Here is a 17,732-nt window from a genome sequence, read left to right as displayed (position 1 = left end):
ACAAGCAGAGAACTGTTTTACATTTTGTCATTATCCTCAAGGACAACTGTGTCTTTCCACCTGCCAGAACCTGTGGTCTGTTCCCACTGTGACCCCCAGACTTCCATGCCTCTAGGTTTTCAGTCTCTCACTCCAGATCCAGCCTCAGTCATGTCTCCATCCACACTCAGACTTCTTATCTATCTTTTTTTAAGGTGAAAATCACAAAACATGAAATAATAATTTTAAAATGTACAACTCAGTGGCATTTAGTAAATTCACAATGTTGTGCAACCACCACTTCTATTACCCAAGACGTTTTCAACACCCCTAAAGAAAATCCTGCTCCCATTAAGCACTCACTTACCATTTCTCCCTCCCCGTTAGCCCCCAGCAAATACCAATCTGCTTTCTTTCTCTATGGGGTTATCCATACTGGACATTTCATATAAATGAAATCATACAATATGTGACTTTTCTGTCTGACTTCTTTCACTTAGTACAATGTTTTTGAGGTTCATTCGTGTCTTATGTATCAGTATTTCATTCCTTTTTATTGCTGAATAATATTTCATTCTATGTATGTACCACATTTTATTTATCCATTCATCTATTGATGAACATTTGTGTCCTTTCCACCTTTTGACTCTTGCAAATAGTGGTGCTATAAAGATCTGTGTGTAAGTATCTGTTACAGTACCTGTTTTCAATTCTTCTGGGTATACACCTAGGAATGGAATTACTGGATTATATAATTCTATGCTTAATTTTTTGATGAATCACTAAATAGTTTTCCACAAAGCCTACACAAGTTTATAGTCCCACCAGCAATGTGTAAGTGTTCTAATTTCTGCACATCCTTACCAACACTTATTTCCTGATTATTATTTTTTATCATTATTATTATCATCACCATCCTAGTAGATGTAAAGGTATCTCTTTAGGGAGAAATGGGAATCTCTCTTTAGGGAGAAAGGAGAAATGTCTATTCAAGTCCTTTGCCTGGTTTTAATTGGATTATTTTTCTTTTTGTTGTGGACCTGTAAGACTTCTTTAAATATTCTGAATACTAGACCCTTATCAAATATTTGATTGACAAATATTTTCTCCCATTCTGTAGGTTGTCTTTTCATTTTCTTGATAATGTCCTTTGATGCACACAGGGTTTTAATTTTGGTGAAATCAAATCAATCTACTTTTTCTTGTGTTGCTCATGCTTTTGGTGTTGCATCTAAGAATCCATTGCTAAATCCAAGGTCATGAAGATTTACTCCTATGTTTCCTTCTAAGAGTTTTGTAATTTTTGCTCTCATATTTAGGTCATTGTAATATTTTGAGTTAATTTTTTTTTTCAGTGAGGAAGATCAACCCTGAGCTAACATCCATGCCAATCCTCCTCTTTTTCTGAGGAAGCCCGGCCCTGAACTAACATCTATTACCAATTCTCCTCCTTTTTTTTTTTTCTTCCCTTTTTCTCCCCAAAACCCCAGTAGATAGTTGTATGTCATAGTTGCACATCCTTCTAGTTGCTGTATGTGGGACCCCACCTCAGCATGGCCAGACAAGTGGTGTGACAGTGCGCACCCAGGGTCCGAACCCAGGCCGCCAGTAGTGGAGCACATGCACTTAACCGCTAAGCCACAGGGCCAGCCCCTTGAGTCAATTTTTTGTGTAGGTGTGAGGTAGGGGTCCAACTTCACTCTTTTGTATGTGGATATCTAGTCGTCCCAGCACCATTTGTTGAAGCAACTGTTCTTTCCCCATGGAATGATCATGGCACTCTTGTCAAAAATTAATTCTCGATAAATGTGTGGATTTATTTATAGATTCTCCATTCAATTCCATATAGACATCTATATATCTATCTTTATGTGAGCACCAAGTGTTTTGATTACTATAGCTGTGTAAGTTTTGAAATTGGGAAGTGCGAGTCCTCCAACTTTGTTTTTCTTTTTCAGTATTGTTTTGACTATTAGGGGCCCCTTACAATTCCATATGAATTTGAAGATTGGCTTTTCCATTTCTGAAAAAACAGTCATAAAAGTTATTGGAATTTTGGTAGAGATTGCATTAAATCTGTAGGTTGCTTTGGGTAGTATTGCCATCTTAATTTTAAGTCTTCCAATCCATGAACATAGGATATCGTTCCTTTTATTTAAGTATTTTTTTAATTTCTTTTAGAAACGTTTTATAGTTTTCAGTGTATAAATCTTGAATCTCCTTGGTTAAATTATTCCCAGATATTTTATTCTTTTGGATGCTATTGTAAATGGAATTGTCTTCTTAATTTCCTTTTCAGGTTGTTCATACCTAGTGTGTGGGAATACAACTGAATTTTGTATATTGATCTTCTATCCTGCAACCTTGCTGAATTTATTTATTGGCTCCGATGATTTGTGTGTGTGTGTGCACTCTTTAGTATTTTCTATCTGTAAGATCATGTCATCTATGAAGAGGAATAGTTCCATTTATATTTTTCCAATAACAATACTTTTTATTTCTTTTTCTATCCTAATTGCGCTAGCTAGAACTTCCAGTACAATGTCAAATAGAAGTAGTGAAATCTGACATTGTTGTCTTTTTCTTATTATTAGGTGGAAGGCTTTCAGTCTTTCATCCTTGAATAGAATGTTAACTGTGGTTTTTTCAAAACACCTTTTATCAAGGTGAGGAAGTTCCCTTCTATTCCTAGAATCTTAATTGTGAAAGGGTAGTGGATTTCGTTAAACATTTTTTCTGTATCAATTGAGATGATCATGTCTTTTTTCCTTCGTCCTATTGATGTGGTGTATTGCATTGATTAATTTTCATATGTTGAACCCCCTTTGCATTCCTGGCATAAATTCCACTTGGTCACAGTGTATAATGCCGCTGGATTCAGTTTGTTAGTATTTTGTTGAGGATTTTTGCATCAATATTCATAAAGGATATTGGTCTATAGTTTTCTTTTTTGTGTGTTGTCTTTGGATTTGGTATCAGGGTAATGCTGGCCTCAAAAGATGAATTAAATGTTTTCTTCTCTTCTATTTTTGGAAAACGTTTAAGAAGGATTGGTGTTGATTATTCTTTAATAATTGGTAGAATTCACCAGTGAATCCATCTAGTGCTGGGCTTTGCTTTGCTAGGAGGCTTTTGATTACTGATAAAATCTCTTTACTTGCTATAGGTCCTCTCAGATTTTCTATTTCTTCTCAAGTAAGTCTTGGTAATTTGTTTGTTTCTAGGAATTTGTCTATTTCATCTAGGTTACTTAATTTGTTGTCATACAGTTATTCATAGCATTCTCTTATAACCCCTTTTTATTTCTATAAGGTCTGTAGTAATGTCCACTCTTTCATTTCTAATTTTAGTAATTTGAGTCATCTCTATTTTTTTCTTAATTATCTAGATAAATGTATGTCAACTTTGTTGATCTTTTCAAAGAATCACGTTTTGGTTTTGTTGACTTTCCCTATTGGTTGTCTAGTCTCTAGCTTGATTATTTCCACTCAAATGTTTGGTATTTCCTTCCTTCTGGGCCTTGAGATTATTTTGCTCTCCTTTTTCTAGTTCCTTAGGGTATAAATTTAGGTTATTAATTTGAGATTTTTCTTCTTTTGTACTGTCATTTACAGCCATAAATTTCCCTCTGAGCACTGCTTTCGTTGCATCCTGTAAGTTTGGGTATGTTGTACTTTCATTTTCACTAGGCCTTCTCAAGATTCTGCCCTATGTTTCTTTTCTCTTCTCTATTAAATCTCTTGAGAAATCATCCCCTACTCTGCTTCTGAACTTGCTTCCTACTGAGCTGAAATAGTCTACTGCAGTCACATGCTGCATAATCATGTTTTGGTCAATGACACATCACATATATGACAGTAGTCCCATACGATAGTACCCCATAGCCTAGGTGAATAGTAGGCTATACCATCTAGATTTGTGTAAGTACACTCTAAGATGTTCACACAGCAACAAAATCCCCTAACAATGCATTTCTCAGAATGTATCTCCATGGTTAAGCAACACAGGACTGTGTATCCCTCTTTCCTACAGACAGGCCTAAGTCAGTTCCCTAGGTTAGAAATACCAAAGTTTCTCTGACTTTTGTCTCTTTTTCAAAATCAGCTCAATCCTATCATTCCCTCTCCTTCCTGCTTTCTTTATACCTTCCCATTTCTCAAAAATACTCCATGTTTCTTAATTCCTTCCCAAAAAATGTTGTTCCGGTAATCATTCAAGACACAGCACATTCTAATCTCACTCTACTTAGCACTCACTGAGTTCCCTGGGCGAGGTTCTGGGGCATAACCAGCTGACTAAGACATCATTCATGTTCCCAGAAGCATGTCATCCAATGGATGAAAGATGTAAGCATATCTCAAATGTCTGCTGACTCAACATCCTCATTAGAGGATGGGTAGGACCTCAGCACCACCCCCTTGCTCCAAGTAGTTCCCCAATGACTTACAAAGGTCCCCAAAGGGATGCTTCCTATGGGCTCCCAAAGCAGCCTCCAGTCGCAGTTATGTGGCATCCTCCCAATTCTTAACCTCCTCTTCTGGTTGTAGTCCACCACATCCGCTGCCAGCAGAGCCACTTAGAGGAGACCTTAATGTCCTGTCTACCCTGAAAACATCAATATCCATGCCAAGGATGCTGGCCCAGGACATTCCCAAAACATCAGTGCTGATTCCAGGCAGAGTAGAGAAAAGGGCCTCCTTGTGCCCCATGGGACAGACCATATCACTTGAGCCCCAAAGCACCTCAGCTTGTGTCCAAAGTCTCACAGAGGGTCTTTTGAACATTTTCAGTAACTTATGAACTCTTCCCTAAGCATAGTGGCTCAAATCTTTTTTGTTCTTACACCTGGAAGAAACTACTTCTATCATCCCCTTCTCTTCCTTCTACTACCTTCTCCTCTTCTCCGACCACAAACTCTTTTCTCCTCTCCCTGTACCAATGCAAAACTCTCACAAACATAAGCAGAGTGAAACAGGGTAAAGGATAAATAGGAGCTCACCAGGTGGAAAGGGGGGGGAGGGCGTTTCAGGCAAAGGGAACAACTGAGCAAAGGAAAAGCAAGACATTCTTGGAAGAATCCTAAATAATCCAGCAATGAATAACCTCTTGTTTCTATTCAAAACCCTGCTACAATGTTACCTCCTCTGTGGAGTGTTCCCTGACAACCCCCAACTCTCCCCAGCCCATCATTCTCACCATTTGTGCTCACTATTTGTATTGAGAACATACTTCTCTGAATTCAACATTTATTGAGCTAGAGATTGTGCCAAGTACTAGGAATACAGAGATAATAAGTATAATCCCTACCTTCAAGATTATGAAAAAGAGAGGAAAATAATCTCATACTTATAACAAAGAGAAAGAAGGCCTAGATATCTACTGCACAGGGTGCAATTAATGCTACAAGGGTAGTGTGGGGGCAAGCTCTATCCTAGGTCAATGCGTAACTCATTGCACTGTAACTACTGGTTTACCTGTCAGGCTCCTCTACCACATGGTGAACCCAGGGGACTGACATGTGTTATTTGTATTTGTATTCCCAGTCTTCAGACCAGGAACTGGTACATAAAAGCGTTCTAGTAAATATGGTCTGAATGCCATGATTTCTAAGGCATTACTCACTCAATTGGCATAGAACTAAGCAAATAGAATGAATGACTTGTTAAATAAATGAAGAATTGCAATCTATAAAAACAAAGAAACCTTAAAGGAATGTGCTAGGCATGGGAGGAACAGTTCCTGGGAGTCCTTGGGCCACAGGGTATGCCCAGAGGCATTGGTCCTTAATATCCTGGATAGAGAACCTCCAAAAGAAGGAATGGAGATATGTTCACCCACTCAACAAATATTCATTGGATGCCTACTATGTGCCAAGCACTGTTCAAGAGTATTCACAGCAAGGAACAAGACAGACAAAAATCCTTTCTTTCATGGAGTTTGTATTCTTAGTGGAAGGGAGAGAGAATAAAGAAACAAATTTGCAAATTATAAAGTGTGCCTCTGTGATTGTCCATTTTAACCCTTTGTCAACCCTTTCTCTCTTCATCATATCTCTGAGCTTCAGTATCAGAGGGCTCTAACAGATTGGCAGTTAGAGGGAAAGTGTGCAGGGAGCGGGGGGAGGGCTGGGGGAGTTATAGCAGTTTCCCTTCTGTGTTTACAGGGAACATAGTTTCACAGAACGGCTCAACCACTTTAATGGTGGATGGGATTCTGGAGGAGTCGGTAACTCTTCCCCTGAAGATTCCTGCAAGAGAGGAGATCAACTCCATCACCTGGCTTCACAACGGAACATCTATCATCTTCATACAGCCAAATGAAAAACGAATCATGGTGACTGCTCCAAAACGGAAAGATAGACTGAAGGTCATGCAGTTCTCCTCCTTGCAGCTCAGCAACCTGACGATGGCAGACGCAGGATCTTACTGCGCCCAGATAGTCACGAATACCTCAGTGTTTTCCAGTTACACCCTGAGGATCTTCAGTGAGTCAAAGCATGAGGTTTAATTATGTGTGGACTAAAAAATATTACATATTTCAATTCTATGTGACTGCAAGTGTGCACTATAGCCCAGTGGTAAAGAGTATAGCATTTGGAGTCAGACCAAGGTCCAGCACGGTAAAGCACCTCAATGTCATTACAGGGCCAGTTAGTGACAGAGCTGAGAATAGAATCTAAGTCTTGTGACTTCCGGCCCAGAATCACCTCACTCCCCCTCACACAATAAAATGGTCCCTTTCAACCAGAAAGATAGCGGAAGTAATGGAAGTGAAACATCTATGATTCTGTTACCATGTGCATTACATGTATCTGTCATGTAATCCTCACAAAAGCTCCATGACGTAGGTACTAGCCTTACCCCTGAGACATAGTGTCACTCACAGCAACCTGCCTACAGTCACAGCGATGGTAAGTGGCAGAGCTTCCCGCATAACTACCTGGCATGATATCTCCCATTACACAAAAGCTAGTCGGACCTGATGGAGTGATCCGTGTACAGAACAGTGGTCTACCTAGAAAGTGCTCTATAAGGATGAGCTGCTAAAGAGAAATGTCTTTTCTATCAAAGTTACTTCATTTCTAACAATATTTTACCCAGACAGCTCATGTTCTCAACATAAAATTATAGAAACTACAATGAGACAGTTGATGAATCAATATCAGAAAAAAACTCCTTCTAGCAATCAGTGATGTTCAGAGATACCATGAATGGCCTTAAGATCACTTAGCAGGAATGTTGTACAAGACACTCAAGCATTAAGTTGGCAACCTTAAAGGCCACTGAGAGTCTATCATTCTTATCTACTAGAGAACTTGCAGTGTCTAAAAAATTCATCCAGAGTCCTTTGAATTAAGACATGGTATCCAAAAAAGCACTGTTAAAATAAAATGTCACCAAAAATAGGTTATAAGCTAACCTTTAGTATCCCCTGAATATTTCGCAGATTCACATGTTACATTAGTCAAACACATGTCCCTGAAAGTATAGGACACAGAACAGGTAAATGTGATGGGGAAGCGAGGATGTCTGGGAAAGTTCTGAACAGGGAGTCCAACTAAAGGGGCAAAATCACCCTAGGACAGTGTATTGGTTTCCTGAGGCGGCCAAAACAAATACCACGAAGCTGGTGACTTAAAACAATAGAAATTTTATTCTCTGACAGTTCTGGAGACCAGAAGTCCAAAATCAAGGTGTGAGCAGGGCTACGTTCCCTCTGGAGACCCTAGAGGACTATCTGTTCTTTGCCTCTTCCAGCTTCTTCTTGCTGCTGGCATTCCTTGCGGTTCCTTGGCCTGGGAATGCATCGCTGCAATCTCTGCCTCCATGGTCACATTGTCTCCTCCTCTTGTCCATGTTTTTTCCTCTTCTGTCTATCTCAAATATCTCTGCTTTTCTCTTATAAGGACACTTGTCATTGGATTTAGGGCCCACCTAGATAATCCAAGATCATCTCCTCATCTAACTTAATTACGTCTGCAAAGATCCTTTTTCCAAATAAGATTCTGGGAATTAGGACATGGATATATCTTTTTTGAGGTCATCATTCAACTGCTTAGAGGCAGAATCACTCTAGGTAACCAATGATCATCAAGGCAGTGCTAGGACCCTGGAGAGAAGAGAGACACATCCAGTGGAAAGTCTGAGAACAGACCACACACCAGACTCCATCACACTAGTTGAGACAATTTTCTTCTGCCCCTATTTAGAAGATGAGGCATAACTACTTTTGCAACCACCACACTCCTAAGGCTCAATGCCAATCCTTTCTGAGACCCTTTTGGAGTGCATCTCTTTCAAAGGCACATACACAAAGAGATGTGCGGCTACACCAACATGTTTTACAATAGTGCAAAGAAATTTCACAGTATGAACTATATAGGTTCTGTAAAACCTTGACCAATTACTCTGTATGTACTGGGCTAGGGATGGCAAAGATTTGATCTTATGAGCCAATATCAATTAATTGGGAGTAACTGCCTAGAGTTCAGTGTTAAGAAAGATGTTGAAGCTTAAGTTTGCTCATTGAGTCAACAATATTTGTTGACCATTGGCAATGTACAAGACACTGTTCTAGGCACTTGGAATACATCAGTGAGCAAAACAGACAAAGATCCCTGCCCTCACGGAGCTGACATTCTGGGTGGAAAATAGGGAGAGGTAATAAACAATACACATAATGTATAAAGAAATGACACAGTATGTAAGAAAGCCATGAGTGCTATGGAGAAAAGAGCGATTAGGACAGCATAAGGAGCATCAGGAGTGCCAGGGAGCAGGGGTCAGTTTTAAATGGAGTGGTCATAATAGGCCTCATTGAAAAGATGACATTTGAGCCAAGACCTGTTGGAGGTGAGGGAGTGAGCCGTGCAGATATCTGAATGAAGAACCATCTAACACAGGCATTCCCCTGTGCCTGGCATGCTCAAGGAACATCAAAGAGGTCAAACATCAAGAAGCAGAGTTAGGGAGAGAGTAATAGGAAATGAGGTCAGTAAAGAAATAGGGGACCACATCATGTAAGGCTCTGAAAGCCAACACAAGGACTTTGGCATCTACTCTCCATGAGACTGAGAACTTTCAGAGGGTTTTGCAGAGAAGTAATATGATTTGACTTATTTGTTTAAAGGATCCCTTTGGCTGCTCTGTTGAGAATAGACTTTAAGGGACAAGGGTGCGGGGCTGGCCCCATGGCTTAGCGGTTAAGTGCGCGCGCTCCGCTACTGGCCGCCCGGATTCGGATCCCGGGCGCGCACCGACGCACCGCTTGCCCGGCCATGCTGAGGCGGCATCCCACATACAGCAACTAGAAGGATGTGCAACTATGACGTACAACTATCTACTGGGCCTTGGGGAGAGAAAGGGGAAAAAAAGGAGGAGGATTGGCAATAGATGTTGGCTCAGGGCCAGCCTTCCTCAGCAAAAAGAGGCGGATTGGCATGGATGTTAGCTCAGGGCTGATCTTCCTCACACACACACAAAAAAAAGGAGGGGACAAAGGTGGAAACTAATGTGCCAATTAAGAGGCCATTTCAACAGTCCAAGCAAGAGATGATGCTGGCTTGCACCAAGGTGGTTGTAGTGGAGGTAGTGAGAAGTGGTTGGGTTCTGGATAGATTATGAAAGTAAAGCCACCAGGATTTCCTGATGTGGCAATTTGAGATGAAGAAACGAGCCGATGACTCCAGGGCTTTTGGCCTGACAAACTGGAAGGATGCAGTTGTTATCAACTAAGGTGAGGAAGGCTGCAGACTAAGCAGGTTTTGGAGAGAAAAACAGAAACCCTTTTGAACATGTTGAATTTTTGATACACATTATATCCAAGCAGAAATGTCAAGTAGGCAGTTATATACTCATTAAATGGAAAAAGATAGCAAGATAGATTTTTGAGGTCAGCCATAGACATAGTTTGAGGGAGATGTGACATTCATGCCAAATGTTTGCCATTGCTGTGGCAGGCACTATCTTATTTAATCCTCCTAATTACCTAAGAAGTAGGTATTATTGCACAGTTTTACAGATGAGGAAACTGAAGCTTGGAGAGGTTAAAAATTTATCCATGGTCATGTAGCCAGTAAATGACAAAGCCATGATTCTAACCCAGGTCTTCCTAACTCCAAATCCAACACTCTCACAATGACATGAAAGCTCTGTTCTAGCAAGATATGTTCCACCATCTCTACTTCGTTAACTAAGCTTAAAGCATTACTCAGTCTTTTTTAATCAGACAGTAGGAGTCCTTCCATTCTTTATTGGGTCATCTTTACTTCAACCCTCAGGCCGAGTCTAGGTCAGCAGCCTTTTCTGTACTGCTTCCAGGTCCCATTGATTCACAGCTACTTACATCTTACTAGGCAATATTCTCTGGTCTCTGCTCTCAGAAATTTCTGCATCACGTCTTCTCAAATGTCTGAATATATTGCACGTCTTTGATCCCTGGAATTTCTTGCTCTCAGTTTCTTCACTTCTTCTTTCTCTAATACTTTGGTTCTCAGTATTTCTCTTTCTTGCTAGCTGACATTCTGCATCAGGATCTCTTTGTCATCATTGGAGCCAGCATCAGATACAATGAGGACCAGGATTCCCACAGATTTGGGGGAAGTGTGGTCCCCCAAGGAAGTTAAGCTTCCATCTTCCACCCTAGCTAAAGAATTCTGATGATGGAGGAAACAGGGCTCTTGTGCCTTGTCTTCTGGTTTCTGACCTGGCTAAATTAGGGCTGGCCCTCAGCTTAGTCTCCAAATTGTCTTTACACAAGGGACAGTGAAGAAGGGCTAGAAAAGAACTCCGGAATAAACTAGGTCCAGAAAAGGAAAGTGACCACCCCAAAATTATCCAAATAGTTGGCAGCAACCCTAGTCTTTCCCTTCCCACTTCTCCCACTAGCTATTCTGTCTCATACCTATGTCCCTCATCATTTGGTCACCCCAGATATTGATCTCATCAATTATGCAATACAAGCAGTTATTTACAGAGTATACAAACCATAACATACAGCAGAGTGTCAGGTGGAATACAGAAACATTGAGGTGGATGTTTCTCACAGAGGGCTGAGCCGAGCCTTTTGCCCTTAATCTGGACCTTTTTTTTTTGCACACAGCACGACTGAGGAACTTACAAGTTGCCAGTCACGCTCAACTGTCAAGGAATGGGACTTGTGAGATCCACCTGACCTGCACTGTGGAGAATCCAAATGACAACGTCTTATTCAAGTGGCGGATCTCAGGAAACACATCTCTAAATGAAACAAACCTCACTATCTCCTGGGACCCCAAGAATTCCAGTGAACAGAACTACACCTGCATAGCTGAGAATCTTGTCAGCAATTTATCGTTTTCTGTCTCTGCTCAGAGTCTATGCGAAGGTAACAGTCTGTTTCAGGTCTCTCTCAGAGCCTTGACCAGCTGTGGGGTGTGGCCTGTCCCTCACACCCTACACGATTCCCAAAACAGCAGCCCATCGGGAGGCAGCCAAAGGATGCTGGTAGAGGACAGACGCTCTCTGGAGCTCTGTGCCTCTCCCTAGCCCCAGAGGTCTCTCCTTCCTCCTTCCTTCACCCCCAACTCCTCTTCTAACCCACTCAGCCCAAGAGCAAAGTCCTTGGGAAGGCAGGATTTCTTCCTCCCCCTGGCTTTACCAGGCTCCACCCTGCCATGTCTGCCACATGGGACTCCCACTCCCAGAAAGCCTGCCCAGAGCCCCAGAGCCTCTGGGTATAGATGAACCCACGCAGCCCCCAAAGCTGGCCTGGGAGACGCTCAGTGGTGGCTCTGAGAAAAACACTCTGGGCCTCATTTGACATATCTCAAGTGCAACTTTTTTTTTTCAGGTTTTTTTAGTGAGAAAAATCAACCTCTGGATACCAAATGGATTATACTTGTAATTTTGATTCCTTTGGCATGCATAGTCATCCCTGTGTACTTATTTGTTCGGAAGAAAAAAACAGGCAGGTTTTCTTTCTTCCTACTTGTCTCTTCTCCAGGTTTCCAAAGACTTAGAGTCTGGGGCCTCCCTTTACCCCTTGTGGAAGAGGGAGGATGCAAACCCTGGCTCGGCTAGTCCACTGGGACCCCCGGACACACTTGCTAATCTCCTGAGGAAGGTGTCCCACTGGGAAATGAAGGAGCCAGCCTCATGGCCTGCCTGCCCTTCCCTTTTGGGTCCCCTCCCACCACATCCTCTAGTGGGACACCTATGGGTGTGGGGAGTGGAAGGCCTCTCTCACTACAGTCACAAGTTTCTATTTCCCTGATTTTGTTTTTCAGGTTTCTTTAATTCCTCTACTCAGCAAGCCCAGAGTGCTGGTGAGCTTCCAGACTCTTAACTTCCAATCATAAAACAGATGGCAATAGCTGAATGGAAGAAGAAGGGGGAGGGTCAGAGGGTTGGATAAAGATGAGGAGGGAGTCAGAATGTCATTACTTAGATGGACCAGGAGGTGCAAAGGGGACTGCAGGGTCCCTTACAAGCATGTAAAATGGTCACTCACACAACATCTTGGAGTGGGATTAGGGCCATTCCCCACCCTACTCATGGGAAACTAAGTGCCAGTGAAAGGGCTCATGGCCTGTCCATTATCACCCAGCAAGTCCAGGGTGGGGACAGGATTAGAGCACCAAAGGCCCAGGGACAAACTGCCTGACCCCATGACTCTCCTCAGCAAGGGTTCAGGCACTCAGTAGAGAGAGTCAAAAGAGAAAAATGTGAGGGGCCGGCCCGGTGGCGCAAGCGGTTAAGTGCGCGCGCTCCGCTGCGGCGGCCCGGGGTTCGCTGGTTCGGATCCCGGGCGCGCACCGACGCACTGCTTGGTAAGCCATGCTGTGGCGGTGTCCCATATAAAGTGGAGGAAGATGGGCACCGATGTTAGCCCAGGGCCGTCTTCCTCAGCAAAAAAAGCAGGAGGATTGGCGGATGTTAGCTCAGGGCTGATCTCCTCACAAAAAAAAAAAAAAAGAGAGAAAATGTGAGATAGAGACAGGAGCACAGGCTCTGGACTCAGATTGGCATTAGGTCTCATTTCATGAGTGAGCGATATATGATATCATGTGTAGAGGACAGGGTGTGAGGTTTGGAGTCAGAAGGCATGCATTCAAGTTTTTGTTTGATCACTTACTGTGTGACTTTGTGCCCAGTCAGTTGAACTTTCTGAGCCTCCAGTTCCTCATCTCTAACATAATCAAACCTAATGTAAGGGCCTCTGAAAAGTTTAACAGTATGATATATGTGAAATAACTAATTCCATTATGCTCACCAATGAGGTTCTCTAGCTCTTGTGTAGGCAGTGCTATTTGGTCCAGGAGCTTCCTATCCCATATGTGTATCCAGAGGGAGACTCTGAAGCTTTAGGGCAGCGCAAGACCATGTCCCCCCAAGAGATGAGGTCAGAAATAGATCACATGGCTGAGAAGGTTCTGGTTCAACCCAGAACGCCAAAGACTGTCAAAAATGAATGAACCCTGAGGAAGGGGAATGCCTCGAACAACTGCCTTTTTGGGGCCAGAAAGTGCCCTGGGGTAGGCAAGGTCCTGGGGGAGCAGATCAAAAGTCCTTCTGCCACTGACTGTGCCTTCCTGTGTTAACAGCAGAGACCAGGACAAACTTAGAGTACGATTCAGTCTCTCCAGGGAACACTGTGTATGCTCAGGTCACCACTCATCCAACCAGGGTGAGTCCTTTCAGCTTTATACTCTATCATTGTCATTATTTTTACAGTCTTTATTCACAAACTTGTCACCACAATCATCTGACTAATCTAAATGATGTACACCATTGAGAAGAGGAGACGGCAGTGACGGGAGCTGCAAAGTTATGTGCAGAAACTTTCTAGCCCCCACTGCTCTCACCCCAGTGGAATGTTTACTTATACCCTGCTTTACACTATTCTCTAACTACTTAATGCATCGGTAAGTCTTGTCCCTTCAGCTGAATTATAAGCTGCCTGAAAGTGAAAATTGTCTTCCTCTCTCTTCCCCTACGTCTTAACACGATGCTCACTAAATACTTGCTGAATGGATCAGAGTTCAATTAAGTTTGAGAGTTTCCAAAGGGTACAATTCTGTAACAGGGGGATTCTCACCCTGGCTGTCAGGGAAATAGGGGAGCTCAAAAGCAGTCTTTCAAGTTGGGAAGAGGGGCGAGAATTTGCAACCCCTCCACAGTAGAAGGCAGACACTAAAGGCAAGAGCAGCCCTCAATCCTCCCCTCCCCTCTAGCAATGTAACAGGATGGCCTTGGTCAGGCATCAGGAACTCCCCTGCCATGCATCAGCAATTCCCCACCACCCCAAAATAAAGCACCTGCAGGTGGGCACATTTCTAACAACACCATACATCCTGGGTGGCCAGTCTTCTGAAAAATAAGCCAAGACAACTTGGCATTCCCCAACTGATGGAAAGCAATGGTCTAGCTAGAAATCTTGGATTTCCCCAAGCAAATCTCCCCTCACACAGCCCCTCCCAGGCGTTTGCAAAGTAGGCTTCTCGAAGGGAGGGAACAAGAGAGGGTACTCTCAATTATTCAGATATTTTTATTGCCTTTCCAATTTCCTCTTGAAGACAAGATGAATCACTCTTAACAAACCAAGAAACTAGTCTCCAGAAAATTTAACTTTTCTTTAGCAAAAAAATTGTACTTTGGAGAGTTTCAGAGGTCTTGATAATACCCTAAATTTCCTTAATTAATTTTAAATGTCAAAACCTGTAAGCATGGGTGACTTCTGCTGTTATCGCTTACTTTGTATTCCAAGCAGAGCCATTCTTAAGACCAGGTGTCCCTACTACTCTACCAGTTCCCCACACTTGAGGAGAACCCAATGACATGATGACTAGGCAGTTAGAATCACAGGGACAAAATGGAGCAGGCAATACCTCTAGTTATAGCTAGTTAAGATCTGAGACAAAAGATGTAATATCATAACCATCTAGAATATAAGTTAGTTCTTAGAAATGAAGGGAGGAGAGTACAGATGGATGCAGGACAAGAATGCTTCCTTTCCTTCACACCATCTGCCAACAAGGTCATCCTTATGTCTCTCTCTGGTTCTTGGGCCCACTGATTTGCTGGGATGTTGTGCTTCTGTTTGGGGCTCAGGAAATGCCACTAAACTTTCACAAGTTTGAGAGCTGGTAGTGTTTGGTCTCCAGCTCCTCTTGCTAAACACTCCATAGCCTTCCTCCTGAAGAACTTGGACATCATCCCTCTTTTGTCACACTATGTTTCCTGAGAATATGAACAGGCATGAGTGTCTCTTTGTCTGTGTGAGCCAAATGGGTATGATTATTTTTGACAGAAAACGAAAATCTCAACACCTACAGAAAACAAAGAGTCCTCCACAATTTACTCCACAATTCAACAGCCCGAAGAGGTAAGCTCATAATTTCCCCCGTTCTTAACATTCTTACCTCTCTCCTCAGACCTATAACTTTTCAAATAAAATGCATAGGACCTATATAATTTTACTGATGCACAAATAGCAGCAGGATACAGAAAGTCTCAGGACATGACCAAAACATATCCAAGAAGGTATCTTGTATTAGGATCATCACACACAACTGAGTTTTCAGCCTATTTGTTTTTTAATTTAATCCTGCCTTGTGCTGTCATTGTCCCTATCTGCCTGATAGTACTCTCCAGACCTCCTCTGTAGCCATGAGAGGTTGCCTGAGGCTCTGGTCCATATTAACCTACTTTATTTTCCTCTTTTTCCCATTAGAGTAAACCCCTTTCTTCCAGATCAACTGCCCTTAATGATGTCGTCTAAGTGGCGGAAAGGTCTCAAAGGAATTCAGGAATGACATATCTTCTCCTGTTCCTATGGGAGATAACAGAGCTTGGTTTCTGCCTGGCAGAAGAATTTGAACATCTAGGATTATCAGTTTCAGTCATTCATATTTGAACCTGCTTACCTAGGTCAAACATCTAAGGAACAACATCATTTCCATCATGTGATCCAAATAACATTTTCTAATCTGCTCCAGGCCAAAATACGCTTCAAATAACATGCCTGGATATTGACTTTCTTTTTGGTAACTAAGCAAATGGAGTTATGATTGACAGAGAGTTTATAATCCAGAAGACACCACTTCTCTCCTTTCAGAAAGCAGCAGGATTGTGACTCACTGAGAAAGAGTAGAGTGTGTTGGTTATGTGTGATGTCTCTGGAGTTGGATGGGTCCGTGCTTAATTCTCATACATCGTTTACTAGACACACCTCCTGGGACCTACCTAACCACGTGGAGCTTTGGTTTCCTAGGCTGAAAAAGGAGGCTGGTAATACATCAGCCATGTTGCGCGAACCAGGAACCCATGTTATTCCTGACTTCAGCTTTGCTGTCCCCAGGCCCTTTGGAGTCAATCTCCAAATAAATATCTTTGACCTATCCACTTCTCTCCAAATCTTGAACCACAATCCTATATCCAACTATCATCATCTCTAACCTGGAATGCTGCAACACAGTCCAAACAACTCTCTCCAACTTTTGCTCTTGTTTCCCTCCCATCCATTCTCCACAAGACAGCCAGAGTAATTTTTTTTTTCCTGAGGAAGATTCATCCTGAGCTGACATCTGTTGCCAATCCTCCTTTTTTTGCTTGAGGAAGGTTCACCCTGAGCTAACATCTGTGCCAATCTTCCTCTATTTTGTATGTGGGTCGCAGCCACAGCATGGCTGGTGAGTGGTTTATGTCCGCGCCCAGGAAACGAACCTGAGAACCAAGGCCACCGAAGCAGAGCACACCGAACTTAACCACTAGGCCGTGGGGCCGGCCCCCCAGTGTTGTATTTTTAATATATATCAGATCTTTCACTTGTCTGCTTAAAACCCTGCAAGACTTCCCAGTGCACTCAGAACGAAACAGTCTCCTTGGCCCTGGATGATCTGGCCCATCTCCAGCCTCAGCTATTATCGCTCTCCCCCAACTCTCTCTATTTAGCCTCCCTGATCTTCTTTCAGCTCTTCTATTAGAGAAAAGAGTTCTCTATGTTACAGTTATTTACATCTGCCTCAAGGCCCTTCCTCTGCCTGCCTGGCTCCTGCTTATTCTTTAGGTCTCAGCTTACGTATGTCACCTTCTAAGACAGACCTTCTCAGACCACTCTATCTGAAGTGGATCCCCCTATTGTTCTGTTACATCTTCCATGTCATTTATCACGTCATTAAATATTTATTTTTATTTGTTTAATTCTGTTTCTCCTACTATACTGTAAGCTTTCCAGGAGCAGGAACCATGATGATTTTGTTTATCACTGTATCCCTAGCACCTGGCACAGTATCAAGCATGTAACAAATGTTCAATAAATATTTTTTAATAGTAAATGAATATGTAATGGAGTTTTGTAGAATTAAATAAGACAATGTACGTGCAGCCCTTAGCATAGTGCTCAGCACATAAAAGAGCTCAATAAATGTCAGGTCTCATTGTTGTTATTATTAATGTTATTAAATTACATTCTTCTGAACTGACAGAATCTTCTCTCAAACCTTCAGCATAAAAAGAAAGGAGAAAGGATACGTTGTCTGTACCCAACCTCCACATCATTTCCTACCTTTTCTCTGCTCAAATTTTTGAATTCCATTCTTTTACTCCATATGAGAAATAATGCTCCTCTTCCCCTGGGAAGAATTCCCTGATTTTTTGTGTGTTTGAGATTTTTTTAAAAAAACAGTTTATTGAAGTATGATTGACATACAAAAAGCTGTACATATTTAATGCATACAACTTGATGAATTTGGAGATAAGTGTACATTTATGAAA

The 17,732-nt window shown here is 42.2% G+C and overlaps 1 protein-coding gene across 1 annotated transcript in view; it reads left to right on the top strand.

Annotated features, from left to right (window-relative positions):
- SLAMF6 (SLAM family member 6) overlaps positions 1 to 17,324 on the top strand; it is a 43,203-nt gene extending 25,879 nt beyond the window's left edge. The window contains exons 3-9 of the mRNA XM_058536873.1: positions 6,143 to 6,463; positions 11,080 to 11,343; positions 11,809 to 11,925; positions 12,245 to 12,283; positions 13,562 to 13,644; positions 15,268 to 15,342; positions 15,691 to 17,324. Coding sequence (XP_058392856.1) covers positions 6,143 to 6,463; positions 11,080 to 11,343; positions 11,809 to 11,925; positions 12,245 to 12,283; positions 13,562 to 13,644; positions 15,268 to 15,342; positions 15,691 to 15,738 — 947 coding nt within the window. The 3' untranslated portion in view covers positions 15,739 to 17,324. The remainder of the gene's footprint in view (positions 1 to 6,142; positions 6,464 to 11,079; positions 11,344 to 11,808; positions 11,926 to 12,244; positions 12,284 to 13,561; positions 13,645 to 15,267; positions 15,343 to 15,690) is intronic.
- The last annotated feature ends 408 nt before the right edge of the window (positions 17,325 to 17,732 follow it).

This window comes from Diceros bicornis, chromosome 4 (genome assembly GCF_020826845.1).
Source record: "Diceros bicornis minor isolate mBicDic1 chromosome 4, mDicBic1.mat.cur, whole genome shotgun sequence".
NCBI lineage: Eukaryota > Metazoa > Chordata > Mammalia > Perissodactyla > Rhinocerotidae > Diceros > Diceros bicornis.
Note: the sequence above shows the minus strand (reverse complement) of the source record. Positions and strands in the feature narration are given on the sequence as shown.